A 15,592-nucleotide genomic window follows, 5' to 3' on the forward strand; every position below is an offset into this window, starting at 1 on the left:
ATTCATCTTGTCAGGAATCACACTATGAATGGAAAGAACCCAAGAACAAAGCTTTTTGTTAACTTTTAAATCCTGGGTAGGGCTGAGTTGGACTGCTGTGGCCCAGTGTTATGTTGACTCTGTAAAGTGCTTACCAAGTGTTTTCCAAGTGGAAAATAATGCAAGAAAACAAACTTATACAGCATCGGCCAAATAAAAAAAAAAAAAAAAATTTTTACCATTTCACCTATTCATTCCCTCCAATAGTGTCTCATTCTTCCTTGAATTTGTTTAAGCTATCCACTTCCACAAAAACAGATGGAACTTTGTTTCAGCAATCAACCACCTGTTGGCTTAAGGCAAACTTACATCTATTCTGCAACCGTCCTTCCTCAGTTTGAATTTATGCCCACTCTTGTGTAGTCTAAGCAAAAGGAAGAATCCCATCAGCATCGAGCTTGCTCAATCCATTCAAAGCCTTAAACACCTCAGTCAGATTAACTTGCAGGTGCCTAGTCCCAGATACTGCAGTTTGCAGAATTTAAGCCTTTCTTGGTAAGAGCACCCTTTTGTTCCCATCACCAATCTTTTTGCCTTTCACTGTGCCTGTTCAGGCAGCTCTACATCCTTCCTAAAATGAGGCCTCTAGACATGTATGCAGTACTCAAGATGTGGCCTGACCATTGCCTTATACAATGGAATATTCATCTCTTTATCCATGCTAGAAAAATTAATTCTTGTGTATCATTGACAGAACCCCATTAGCCCTGGCAACTTCTCTATATTAACTGTTATGCTAGTTAGTGTGCAACTGATGGTACCATAAGGTTGGAAAAAAAAAGTAATTCATCAGAATTATCCACAAAAAAAAAAAAAATTAAAATAATAAAAATACTTAGACATATTGAAGCAGGCTAGACAGAAAAACTGTAAAGGTTATTTTTTTTAACTGTGCTGTTTTAAAAATAATCAACATTGGGGCTATGGGAATAGTATACTAATTCAAATTGGAAGGCTGAATTGAAAATAGTTCAGCTGTTCTCAGTTGAGAAAAGCTGCTGTTATGTTACAGAATGAGTCGGATTAAATTCTCTAAGCATATTATCCAAAATAAGAGTAACTGATGAAATTATGTAATGGAACAATGCTATAGATCATAAATGCCAGTGACAACTTGCCTCAACTGTGTTTTTGATCATATGAGTGCCTGGTAACCAACTGACTAAAATGTTTTTCTGATTTTGGCAGTATTAACAAAATGACTATCCATGATGTGAAGTTTAAATTATTACTAGTTTTCTGAAAACTAGTAATAATTTAATTTAAAATTTGATCTGGAATGAGAAAAAAAAAATGTAGAATAACCTGTGAAATTAAGGTTAACATTGCTATAAGCCTGTACAGACAAATTTGACTATTTATATAAGTACTGCTGAGACTGGTGTAGGGGTTTCCTTGTGAAGTGAGCTGTAATGAATATTTCATATAATTTTCATATTTTGTGTTCAAGGAAACATTTTTTTACCTATAAAATAATTAAAACCATATGGAGTTGAACCAATATAAGGTTATATAATAAAAATTCATCTTGGTTATGGTTGCCTTTGCATAAATTGATGACCAAATAATGACCATCACACTTATCTTTCTGATATAGCTGATCCCAGAGTGTTGATTTTCTTCTACTAGCACTAGTTTTCCCTATAGAATGCACAGAACCAACTTAAAACAGTGTACTGATGCCTCTTGGACTTCATTGCTATGCAACTAAATTCAGGAACCACTGCCCAACTCGTTTGATTTGTCACATTCAAAATGAAATGGTTTGCAGCTTTAGGTGGACTATCTTCATTGAGTTGCTGTCAACTGTCATTATCAACATTATTAAAACTTATCCACAAATAATTTTAGTATAAGGGTTCTGCCTGTGATGCACTCCACTTTGTTTCCATGCTAAAAAATTGAAATGGATTCCAACATCATTTAATTTCAGTTTGGAGAAGTCAAGCTTCACCATTGGATTTATTGGGATTCTTTGGTGTATTGCTTTGGTCATAAAGTGCTATGTAATGTGGTACTGATGGTTGTATGCTGACCTATAGTGGTTGATTGTACAGTAAGCAAAATCTATTATAATAGAGAATAAAACATTACTGTGAAAAACTTTAAATGCATTCCACTAAAAACAGATTTGATACTAGTCTATATAGTTTGATTGTTAACAACAACTATCTCACCTTGAAAATAACTTTGCATTTGTTGCTGTCATCACCATGTTATCTATTTGGAAATGTCCCAGAGGAGTACTTATCAATCCTGATGAGTATTATTGAAAGTGATCATGATACTACCACTTTGCAACTGCTTATTCCAAATGCAAAATAACTGAAATGTAAGAGACCTGAATTTAAAGACATTACATGACAGTTAATATGGTATATATCATTTAGTAATTTCACCATATGACAGGATGTTCTATCAGCAAATGGCAGCATTACAGTTAACTGTTGCCTTCTGTTGAAGCAGTGAACTGACCTAATTTGCTTTTGTTTTGAATACTTGTTATTACTTCTGAGAAAGTAAACACTCCCATAAGACATTGTGATTTGCTAACTCACCCTGCTTGTCTTCTATGGTTATTCATTATGTTCATCCATAATTTGGCCTAAATATAACTACTCATTTGTTTTCCTATTACATATGTCACACTCAGCATTGCACTGACCACTTGTGTTTGTTGGATGTACTGTTTCAGAAGCCATGGGCTTTCTAATCAAAAGCAACCCCCACAACTTATGCACATGAAAGAAATTATTATAGTCTGATGAGGGTTGTATACTTTTTAATCCCCAAAAAAAAAAAAAAAAAAAAAAGGGCCAAAACAGTATGGAATATATGTGATTTATAGAGACAGAATATACTTGTCTCATATTTTAGAAAATATCCATTGTCAGATTTTCTGAAATCAACCTAACAAGAATCATGGTTGATATTTTGGAAACTAGAATGTTTTCTACTTGTAATTAAATTTGCTCATTTTCTACTTATCAAATATATGCATCTTCAGGAACTCTTGAAGATACTGTAAAACTTCCCAAAACGTGTGATAACGTGTTTTATTGCATTCAATATGATTTTTTTTAATAACATTTGGTTTTGTTTGTTTACCATTCTTTTTTTTTTAATAGACTGACATTTAATATATAGGTTTGGAGGTGATTTTCCCATGGCAAAATTACAAAACATTAAAAATAATTGGAGCTAAAAGACAAAATGGCATATTACTGGTTTCCCCTCTCAACCTTCATTTTGAAAATAAGATTTCAGTATTCCATATTTTTTGACAGTAGTTTTTGTGAAATAAAATTATCTTTCTTGAGAAAGCCAACTGCAGTCTGTTCTGCAGAAAATAGATAAGCTGAACTCCTAATGCAGCTATTTTTAAATTGGCTTCTTGCTTGAATTTATATCTAATAATTTTCACATTAAAACTGGACCTAATAAATAGCATTTGATTTCAGAACTATAACTTGATGGGGTCAAGGTTTATGAATATTCTTTTTTGGTTTAGAGAAAGCATCCAAATTTGAACTAATTTTCTGTATTAAAAAAAATTTAAATTGCAGTACTCATCAGTGTACTTTTTTGAGATGTCTGTATAATTGTTAGTCACAAACTGATACAGTGCATCGTGCTGCCTAATGTCAATTTGAATTACAGGCAATGCATCTAATTCATTCCTAATTACTGAATTTTTATAACCATTTTTTTAATTTTTAGTACTGCTACCAAAATATTGATTCTACAAATCAGCTGCATGGAAATGTTCTTTTCAAGATTTTGTTGGCTTTAAATCATAAATCAAATGGATCTTAGTGTACAAAATGCTACTTTCATTTCACAAACAACTAACAGAATTTTTCTTCATAAAAAGAGCTTAAATTTTCTTCTGGCAGAGAAGTTCTGTTTGTATTTAAATCCCCCATTCCCCCCCCCCCACACACACACTACTTAACTGTTACAGTATTCGAAAAAATAACAGTACTCAAGTTTTAATATTTTTTTAGCATTCCTTATAACTAAATTTCTTTAATAAGATTGTGCAACACGCTGAATTCTGTGCTAGTAGAAATTTATTTAGAATTTTGACTTAACAGTTAAATAAATAGCTCTACATGCCTTTTTACTAGGCAGACCCAGAATGATAATCCATAAGAGGTATGTAACAATCCTCTAAATAGTCCCTGAACATTTAAACAATCTTGAGTTAGAAAATGGCTAATAGAATGCTTGTCCAAAATTGCTAATACTGGACAGGGAACACTACATTGAATGCAAAGCTGTCAGTATGATAGTAAATATGAAGGCATTTTTAAAGCCAACATCATTTGCTTTGTGTATTCAAACAGTGAATAAAAATGTTATTCACTGTTTATATTATGTTGCAACATGATTTCCAATAATAATGTTGGAAATCTCATTGAAATACATTAACCCTCTGTTTCCCAATTTCAGTTATAAAGGTAGATAATTGAATTTTCAGAAAATTTAGGAAATGTAGATTTCTTTTGTCTAATCAAGGCATAAAATTTTTTTTAAACATTTCAATTAAAGCCCATTAAGAATCTACAAATTAAAGCTCATTAATAATGCAGTTAAGCATGGTAAATAACACAGCAGAAAATCTGTTTGCAAGCACTTTCTGAAAAGCAGCAAAACAACTGAAAACTCATGTGCTCCTAAAGTGAAGAAATTAATGCACAAAACCTGATGTTATCCCAAACTACAACAGGCAAGTCAATATTAAAATCTTTTAGCTAAGATTTTGATACTGACTTTTAAATTTTCTTTTCTGAAACAGTAGTGATTGGAAATATATACAGTAAACTTTCTTTAATGGACCTTGATTTAACAGACTTCAGGAATAATGGACAGTGTTGACTGAACCCAGCTTTTTATCCATTATGAAACTTAATATAACTGTCTCATTTGGAGGAACTTGCCATCAGTTAAAATATTTTCACAATAAAGAAGCATGTCAAGGAACCAGGATTTTTTTTTTTTTATAATTAACTTCCATCAGTCTTCTAAGCATGTCAGAAGGGATTCATCAATGCAAAATATTAAGTGCTTCTGTTATATCCAACTTGTGTAGGGTAGAAAAGCAGTAAAATATAGTATTACTTGTAATACTGTATTCCCCCCTTCCCCATATTACAGCACTTTCATTACATTCTAAAAATTTCGCAACTTTGTATTTCTTTTCAGCTTACCAGATGATTGGATTTGGCTGACCTTGCCCCTGTTTAGTCTGTTAAATTAAGATTTTACTAATAAATTGTTGATAAAATTATGTACCTTAGTGAACACTGTAGTGTTTAGGCCACATCCTCATTGTGCAGGTTTAGAACCTTATTTTGGAAGAGATGTGGACTTTTTTAAAGCGAATTGAAAGGAGCAATAAGAGAATATTTTTAGCAGAAGAAACTTGCTTTATAAGTTATGTTCTTTGATATACCAAGAACACTGAAGAAATAATTTATTATTGATTTCCTTTTTCACATAACTTATACTTCTTCCTTGTCACATTCATTTAGTAAATTGGTTATTTAATGAAGACATAGTGAAAACACATTCTAAGTGTATTTATTATTTAGTGAGGGCATCTGGAATGCTAACTGACTTCATATCTATTATATTAATTTTGTTATTACATAGCTGTTTAAGATTTAGTGGAAACCCTTTATGCTGGAGAGGCTGACACTTGTTTGAGAGGTTCACTGCTAATTTTGATAGTGAAATACCAAGGAAGTAGTTTGATAAATGTTGGCTTAGGTGGTGACAGAGTAAGCTGGATGCTAAAGTTTTTGCAGTAAAGGTAAAGAAAGCCAACACCAGAACCACAGCAAAGTTTGGACTTCTTACCAGCCAAAGTAGTTTGCCTCTACAGCATTCTGGCACTGCTAGCTCAGTAAACAGACTGTGGGTGTTATTGGTCTGGAGTAGAAGTCTAGAACGATATACTGGTGCATGAACACAACAGATGACAACATCCTTTTTTCCTAATGAACGCTTGCCATAATGGTGAAAAAGTTCAGGTTATCCCCACTTGAATTCCATGTGAGATTGAATCCCTCCAAAAGTGGAGGGGTTAATCTGACCCTTTTTCTTTAGAATCATGGGTGGAATAGTGGATAAATTTATTGACAAAAAGTTAATTTTTTATTACTTTATTTTTATTTTGTTATTTATGTTTATTTTTAAAGACACTTATGCAGAACATTTTTTTTATAATGCCAAAACTTTCCACATGACTATTCATGATTCAATTAGTTTAAATCATTGCACTTAAAACAGTACAGTTTCGATCTTATTAATTTAGTTTTCATCAAAAAAATCAAGCAATGTTTCATTTTTCCATGCCAATTTCTTATCTTTAAGATTCATCACTAATATTACCTGTATACTATTCAATTCAAAACTAATTATGCACCATTCTTTATTCATTAGTATATCAATGCCAATCAGTACATAGTCTATCACACCAACCTGTCAATCGATATATCGTTCTTGACTTCTACTCTAGACCAATAACACCTACTGTCTGTTTACCGAGCAAGCAGCGCTAGTGGCAAACTAGTTTGGCCAGTGAGGAGTCCGAAGTTTGCCCTGGTTTTCATGTTGGCTTTCTTTACCTTAGCCCTTTTTGCTTTGGTAGTGCAAAAATCTGTTGATTTAGCTGGGGAAAAGGTTAAAATTCAGCTCTTGGTACCACTCCGTACTTTGACTAAAAGTCAGGAACAAGGCAGTGGTTGGCAGGTGCCATTCACTGTTTTCCCTTGCCCCCCCCCCCTGCCCGCCTAGAGTGTTTATCCCCCAACTTGCTGCTGTTTTTCAATCGGGAATTTGTTTTCAGATTTTAAAACAGTGAGGTGGGGGTGTAAGCATCCCCCTCCTCAACGACACAAAACAATTGGAAACAAAGTGCCTTCGCAATAATCACCCAATCACAGAACTAGACTGTACAATCATTCTGTTCTATGACCACGCCTACTACTCGGAGACAAGTGGTACCCAAATAATAGATTTTAGCCAAGAAAAAAAAAAAGCCGTAAATCTTCGTCCACCTGAACCCAAAATAATTCATTTAAGGAAGCTAAAAATCATTTGGTGTATATCATGCATTATAAATGCTATAAAAATTTAGTAACGAATGGGCCTGGAGTACTGGGGTCCATAGTTTAATATACACTTAAGTTAGTTATAAACCAGTTATACAAATATATTAACAAAAATCAGTAGCTTTCGGGACGCGTGTCCCTTTGTCAACTGACAAATTAAATACAATACAACGAGCTGAGTGAGGCACGTTAATCATTCGTCATTGTTGTTGCGCGGATGTGTGCTGCTTTCTACGCCACTGATCATCCAGCAATAAAACGGTTGTCTCCAGGATGGGATGTAGATGTATGCCTTTCTGGCGATTTAATGCCTTTGGATTGCTTACTATGTTGAGTGACTCTAGCCATAGGCGGTGGCAAGAATGCCGTGAGTGGTCTACTATTTGAAAGTTGCGTTTGCGGTCAAGATCGTGGTTGGTGGCCCAGAAATGTTCCGCGACCACGGACTGGTCAGTTTCGGCAAGCCGGATTGCTCTGTCCAGTCCGCGGTCGCGGAACATTTCTGGGCCACCAACCACGATCTTGACCCCAAACGCAACTTTGAAATAGTAGACCACTCTCGCCACCGCCTATGGCTAGAGTCACTCAACATAGTAAGCAATCCAAAGGCATTAAATCGCCAGAAAGGCATACGTCTACATCCCATCCTGGAGACAACCGTTTTATTGCTGGATGATCAGTGGCGTAGAAAGCAGCACACGTCCGCACAACAACAATGACGCATGATTAACGTGCCTCACTCAGCTCGTTGTATTGTATTTAAATTTGTATTTAATTTGACAGTTGACAAAGGGACACGCGTCCCGAAAGCTACTGATTTTTGTTAATATATTTGTATAACTGGTTTATAACTAACTTAAGTGTATATAAAAAATTTAGATAATTTAATTACAACATGTTAATTCACAGCTTCTGTTTGAGACTGCCTGAAGTTTACACACTGGGAGATTTGTTGTTTCAATATATCATTTATTTTTTATTGAATATTACAAAACTGGTTAAAGATGAGAGGGATATTACTGATTATATCAAGGGACAACTTCTTTATGTACTTTTTTTCTGGGAGAATATTAACATACTAATAAATAATTTCTTAATGGTTATCTATTTTTCTTTTTTTTTTTATTGTTGAAAATATAATAATACTATGATCTGTCTCTCAGTTAAGTGGTGTGGGGCTGAGCAGAGAAGCAGTCTTTTAGAAATGTACCAAGACTTATCCAAGAAGACAAAAGTCACATTTGGGTCTGCTGCCTAATCATTAAGCTAGAATAGTAAAGTGAACTGTTATATAAATGTTATCATGCAGCTTAATGCTTAAGAGAGAGAAATGCAAACACTCATTTGTAGAGAAGAAGAAAAAAAATGGCTCCTAGAGAAATGCAAGGAAATAGAAAAAGAAAATTGTTATTTTCTTTTTCTATTTCCTTTTCTTTCTATTTCCTTTCCTTTTCTTTTTCTTTTTCTATGAAAAATAGAAAAAGTTATACAACAATGAATGAAATGGGAATAAAAAGCATCTCAATTCTAGGGAAATAGAAGACAAATCTGGAAAGTATTTAGCAGACCCTACTAAAGATTTAAATATGCTGAGTTTTAAAAAAGGGAGAAAGAGGGAGGGTGGTTTAATAACTTAAAAAATAAATAGATTTCTGTTCTATTCTGGGCTGCATAGTCTTGAGCTACCCAGTGTAAATATAATAATTTGATAATTGTTTTATATACTCTGCAAAGCACTTCATATTCCATTATTAGAATCAAAATCTAAGGCTCTAAAACATTGACTTTGGATAGAATTTCTTAACATTTATTATGCTTAAGTAGGGTGGGGAAGAATTTTCAGGTTAAAAAAAAAAAAAAAATGTTCAAATAAAAATTGATTTTATTATTATTATTATTATTAGCCATATGGTGCAAAAAAGCCTGAGGCTTTTGTTGCTGCACCAACCAAAAAAAATATTTGAGTTACTCAGAGAGAGAAAGAGAAATGATATCTATCTCAGGACCCTGGGTGTGCCAATCTCATACTTACCAGGTGTTAGCCCCCCACCATTCACAATTTTATATATAACTTGGTTAATAAGTTTATATTAACTGTTCAAATGTTTTCCTAAAACAAATGCTGTGCTGCTTGATTATTCTGTAATATTATAGTTCCGTTTTAATTAAAAAAAGATGTTTTTATGAAAAAGCACAGGATGGTTATTTTTTATGACTGCTAAATTTAAATATATAGAGAAAACCATTTGTTCCACTACTCTCTAGAGAAACTTTCTGAAAATTTAAAATATTTTTCTAGTACCTTGAGTTCTGTATAAGACACCTAATCACTTTCAGGATGGTTCACATCAGTACTCTTTTCAAATCACTTGTTTTCCACTGGAATTCATTAGCTATTTGTGTGGCCTCATGAAAATTCTACTGGCATAGTTGGTATAAATGATTGTCAAGAAGGATATACCTGCAAATGAAAGCATGGCAGTGCACCTTATCTTTTAAAAAAAGTCATTGGACTATAATTCCAGAAGTTACAAATATTACTTCACAGCACATTGAGGTAACAACTGAAATTCACATTGTACTTCACAATGAGTGGTGCAGTGACTAGTGAAACAGTTCACAAGAGATGTGCTTTTCAGATTTTCTTGTATCAGCTCCCTTACAATGTGTGGATTTCTGATTGCCACATCCTGACATATATTTGGCTATGTGGACAAATGAAATGTAGCTTTATCTGAAAACTGCATACCTGAGAAAGAGAGGGGGGGGGGGAATTCTGCTGTGCTTATGGGAAATTTTGTTTCCTGTTTCATCTAGTATCGTTTTGTGTAGAAATTCTAATTTGCAGATATAAATGTTTGACTAAGATCTGGAACATGGTTAACTGTTATTAGTAACTAATGGGAACAGGTAATTGTGGATTTCTTTGGACTACAAATAAATGGTTTGAGCAGGCATCAGTGTTGATGGGATTTTTCCGCTTGCTCAGATTATGAACCTAAGGGAACATAGATTCAAATTGAGGAGAGACAGTTGTAGATAGATGTACAGAAATTTGCCTTTAGCCAGCAGGGAGATTGCTGGAACAGACTTCCATCTGTTGTGGAAGTTGACATCTTAAATAAATTTATGGCTCTACTAGGCAAACATTTGGAGTGACTGGATAGGCGAATTGGAAAGGTTTTTTTTTTTTTTTTTAGCTGATGCTGTATAAGTTTGCTTTCTTGCATCATATGCCTCTGCTAATGTTAAACTTGGGATATACACTACCTGTTCTCTCAAGATTCACAGCAGGCTGTTGACATTAGTGGACACTATCTGATCAGTTTATATCAAGCTGGATTTGATAGTAGTGATGGTGGTTCTTTCTTGTAGATTGTACAGTATCTTTACGTATTTTCTCTGAATAAAACAAAAAAAACTTGGGCCTGTTCCATGTTCACTACAGAATCTGTGGGGGCGGGAGGAACAGGTGGCTCACTTTCTAGGCTTTCTCTTCCGTAACATTAGTGCTGAGTGAGAGAACAGTCAAATGAAATTGAGACATGTTTTTGTGTTTGATACATCATCCTTAAGGGTGCTTTCATACCCCTCCCCCCCCAAGTAAATATGCACTTGTACATTCACCCCTCCTATTATGCATAGTCTAAATATCCACATAAAAATTTGCTTGTGTCCGGACTGCTCTTTGTACTTGAATAACTCTGACTGAACAAGTTTTTGATCCTATTCTCTTGTAGGTTTTATTTAGTAGTAAAATTGAGAGAAGAAAAAAAATTTCTAAAAAAATTGTCCCACTGATTTTCAAATCCCAAGAATTGATTTAGCACTCAGTGAAACTAAATTTTACTTTGAAGATAAGACAATTTCTTAGCTTTTGTCATCACAATCAACAAATCTCAGGGTCAGACTTTCAACAAATTTGGTTTTGCTCATGGGCTACTTTACGTAGCAGTTTCCAGGTCCAGATTATTTTTGTGCAATAATTTTAAATTTTTTTAAAAGACAGTATAGTCATACATGGAAAAAAAAAAAAAAAAAATTTATCAAATTGCACTTTTACCCAGGGTTCATCCCACTGATACCTTAGCTAGCAACAAAGGGAGCTGAAGGAATGGTTTTTATGGTTACTTTGACATTAATCTTTACTTTTCTAAAAGAGTTTTGGCAAAATAATTGCCACGGGTATTCTAGTATTGTTATAAATTGTCATTCAGACAAATTCTAAAGAAATGTACCTAATTATCAACCCATATTCTTTCGTTAGTGTATTTACTTCTTTTGAAACTAATACAGGAGTCTCAAAAAGTTAAGGTAGATGGGACATGATAAATTTGGATCATACAAAATGAGGAAAGTAAATTCTGTAATTTTTTTTATTATATTAAAAAGAAATTACCCAAAACAAACCAATTTTACATTAGTTATTTTAATTGCTATTTTAGCATTTCAGAAAACTGATAGTTAATTTTTTTTTTTTTATTAAATGGCAGCCTCATCCGTTTTAATGAAAACAGTTTTAAACAAAATCTCAATTTATATATTTGTTTTAAATGCTATACAAATCCATAAAAACTTAAATTATGAAATTCCCATATCTTGTGTCCTTAGGACTGGCAGATTCTAAACTTCATAGTAAATAAAATAATCTACTTACAACAGAACAAACTTTGCATTCACTACAGGTTGTCTTTGTATTGCACTATTTAAAAACAAATCATGTGGTCTGTAGAAACCATATGATGTTGGACCTAACAACCTTTTAACATTAAATAAATAACAGAGTAAACTTTTGGTGATTCAATATTTGTTTACAAGTAGTACAGTGCCAATGTGAACTTTGCAAAGGTTTTTTTTTTCTGCCAGCCTCAAGAAAACAGTCTCCCACTTTTCCTAATTTTAAGAAGACCAAAATGGCATTAGCTATTTTATAATTTCAAAATTGGCGTAAATTTTTTTGTTGGCCTTTATTTACTAACCAAAACTTAGTTTAACAACACTCGGATTATTGGAATCTTTTAGATGCCATGTAATTATATCCATTCAGTTGCTATTAATCACAGATATAGTTAACTTTATCTTTCCACTGTGGTTAGAAACACATCCAAATGTATTCTAGGTTAACCCAGCAGTGGTTGCACCTGTGAAGTGCCATGCCACCACTGCCAGGTTAAGGATGTCAAGTCAGTTGTGTTGTGTATCAAAATTAGGGTGCTCTTTCTTGTTTCTCCATCCCGTCTCACACACCTTCTGAACTACTCTGGCTGTGTGTTCAGAAAATATAAACAGAAAAATGTTTATTTAAATCTTGAAGGTTAAATATTTGGTTATTCAGCTTTCAACATAGTTTCACATTTATTCTGGCCTTAAGTGCAATTATTTTTTCTTCCTAATTGGAATAATTTATTATCATTAGAAAAAACTGTTTTAAAAATCTCTTAAATATAGCAACTTTAAAACAAATTTTAAATGCTTACCTATCATAAATAAGCATGCAGATGACATAATTGCATTTTTTTCAATATGAATTTCTTTCCAACAGGTGGAGTAACTGGAGCTTCAAGAGGGCAACCTCATGTCTATACAGCTGAAACATTAGCTATTGCTGTAACTACTAGTATTGTGTCATCTTTAGTGGTTGGCTTCATCAGTGGATATATCTTCAGTAGACGCTGTCGTAATGAGGAAGTAGATTCTCCTTATGACGATGCTCATTATTTAGAACAGCGGCATGGCACTGGCAGGCTGAGCTGTGACACACCACCCCACATGAATCATAGTGAAAGATTTCTTTCTCCAACGAGCAACAAACCCATCAACCTTGTCTTGAATGTGCCACCAAAAAATGGAAATGGAAAAAATGCCAATAGTTCAGCTGACAATAAACCTATTCAAAAGACAAAAAAGATTTACTTATAGTCTGCCAGGATTAAGTGTCAATCGTCCAACATTCCACTTTGTAAGTAGAAAGAAACAGCAGGAAATTCAAGGTGTCAAACCTGTCTTGGCCCAGTCTAAAGCCTTTGTACTGTCTATGCAGAGAGAGATTTCCCTGATATGCAAGGATAACTTTTAGTATGTGGCATGAAGTTTTAGCCTCTACTTGCGCTTCCATTCACACAGCTCTCTTGAGCTCCAGTTAGTGAATATGTGTTCAACAAACTGCAGGAATAGTTTGAAAAAATAAATAAACAATACCAAGTTATATCTGGTGGTTTAAGATGCCAAAACAGTACCCAGCCAAATAACTGAATTTGGTTTTAGGAATTCCTGCAAGTATTTGTTCAGCTGTGGTATAGAAGATAGTCCAAAAATATACTTAAAAATGTGAATTGTGAAATCAACTGTGTGAATACAATAGTTGAGTATGTAGTTCAGAAAAGTTGGGTCTTTTTGATAGCTTGTACTGTATGTGGAGAGTTACAATCAAGATACTTCAGCTGTTGATTTAATGGATGAAATTAAGTGAGACTTCATTGTGTTCAACAGTTAATGCTATATGCATGGTTTTTTTTCTCCAGTCATTTTTTTCTCTAAATGAAACCAAATGACAAAAATAGATTCTAAAAAAAAAAGTAGGATACATTATGACATTGCAGAAGACTAGTAATGCAGAAAAAAGTTTGCACTGTGTACATTTTCTTTTATGTAAAGAATCTCTTGGAATATCAGTACTCATCAACATCTTCCATTTCTTAAATACTGTACCTTCATGTATACCAACAATTTTTAACTTAATCGTGCTCTAATCTCATTACAAGGAGCTTTAAATCATTGGATTGCATAAATTTGTCTACTGCCATACCAGACCTGCATATTATTCCCAGAATTGTCCAGGTTAAGTCCCTTCAATGAATGGTTTTGCAACAATAGAGGAGGGGGAAAGGAAAATAATGTAATTGAATAATTTTCATATTTTGATTTGTTTATTATCTCATTAGTATTTACTGTTTTGTATTGACCCAATCCTTCTTGCCCTCCATATCCATTTTATTAAAAACAATACAAAATTAAATTTTCAGATTAATATACATTGATCTGAAACAGCAAAGAACAGATCTAGTAGTTAACTGTAAAATGAAATATTAATGTACTGAGATTGGAACAAAAATAATTCTGCATAGTTTATCCTTATTCCAAATTTGAACTAATAACAGTAAACATTGTGGTCTGTGCATGTAAGAGCAGCAAAGGTTAGAAATGTACAGTGTAATCTAATTTCAATGTTAATCTTGTGTTTTGTCATTAATTTACATTTTAGGAAGATATTACATTATGTTTATGTATAATTTATACTGGTGGAAAACTGATTTCATATTTCATTTGTATATTGTCAGTCAACTATGCAGCCAGTCATAACTGATATCATCTTACCATTTACTAGTGTTGCACCTGTAAATTTCGATTTAACTATCAGATTTCCACTTTCTTTTAAATTTTTTTTTTTTTCCCTTGCTGAGCTGTACAGCAGTTATCACTGTACTACCATATATAAATTTTATTTTTAAAAAAGCACATAAAAGGAAATAAAAGCTGCAGTGATTTATAGTTATTTCTCCACACCAGCTTCTATTTACTAAATACAGAAATTATTTTAGTAATTGAATTTGACCTTAAAAATAAGACTTAAAAATAAAATCAAAAATGAAGTAACAGTCAATTATTTGTTTCACACATAAGAATAAGCATTCACTCTGTTAAATGAATTTTATTAATAAATTTCATTTAACAGAGAACACTTATTCTATTCTATACATTTTGTTAGGTGAGACTAAGTATTTTCTGTGTCAAATGATATCTAAATTATGTATAAACTATTTTCATTACATTTTGTATGGATAAGAATAGGTATTTTCTGTTGGGTGCATGCATTTAACTTTCAAATTTTATTTATAAATATTAATTATAATATAAAATTTAGTATATGCTTGCTGTAGACTATTCATAATGTAACTAATCAGTTGACATATGAGATGTATATTTGCAAATATGCATTATGAATGTTAGTCCATTTAATGTGTTCATTTTTAATAGTTAGGTAAGAATAGATAAATTATTGTAAGACATTCATTATTTCTGTTTGCCTTTGCAATATTTTTTATAACTAAATCATATATAAAATAAACTATTTTCCTTAATAGTTAACATTTAATGTGGTGTTCCCTTCAATAATTTTCACTTTATTAACAGTAAAAATGTAAGTTAAATAGCTTTGGGAATAATTCTAGTATTAGTATTGATGCAGTAATTTAAATATGTGTAAGCAATAAACTAGTAGTTAAATGAAAATAGCATCAATATTCATAAAACTAGCATCATTACTTGTAAATTAATGCTATTTTACTTTTTATTTATTTATTTTTTTTACAGTCAAAGGAAAGCTCAAAACTTAAATCATGATATCATTAAATTTGAAGTTATAAATTAAAACT

General features: G+C 32.7%; 1 protein-coding gene across 10 annotated transcripts in view; it reads left to right on the top strand.

Annotated features, from left to right (window-relative positions):
• Window positions 1-14,848, top strand: part of Sema1a (semaphorin 1a) — a 699,485-nt gene extending 684,637 nt beyond the window's left edge. For 5 of the 10 annotated variants that reach the window (XM_090377935.1, XM_090377936.1, XM_090377934.1 and 2 more), the window contains one exon: window positions 12,703-14,842. In XM_090377935.1, coding sequence (XP_090234061.1) covers window positions 12,703-13,079 — 377 coding nt within the window. In that variant the 3' untranslated portion in view covers window positions 13,080-14,842. Of the gene's footprint in view, window positions 1-12,702 lie in introns of all 10 variants that reach the window. The other 5 variants (XM_090377940.1, XM_090377941.1, XM_090377942.1 and 2 more) reach the window with 5 other exon arrangements.
• Window positions 14,849-15,592: the final 744 nt, after the last annotated feature.

This window comes from Mastigoproctus giganteus, chromosome 7, assembly GCF_048544385.1.
Source record: "Mastigoproctus giganteus isolate SK-2022 chromosome 7, ASM4854438v1, whole genome shotgun sequence".
NCBI lineage: Eukaryota > Metazoa > Arthropoda > Arachnida > Uropygi > Thelyphonidae > Mastigoproctus > Mastigoproctus giganteus.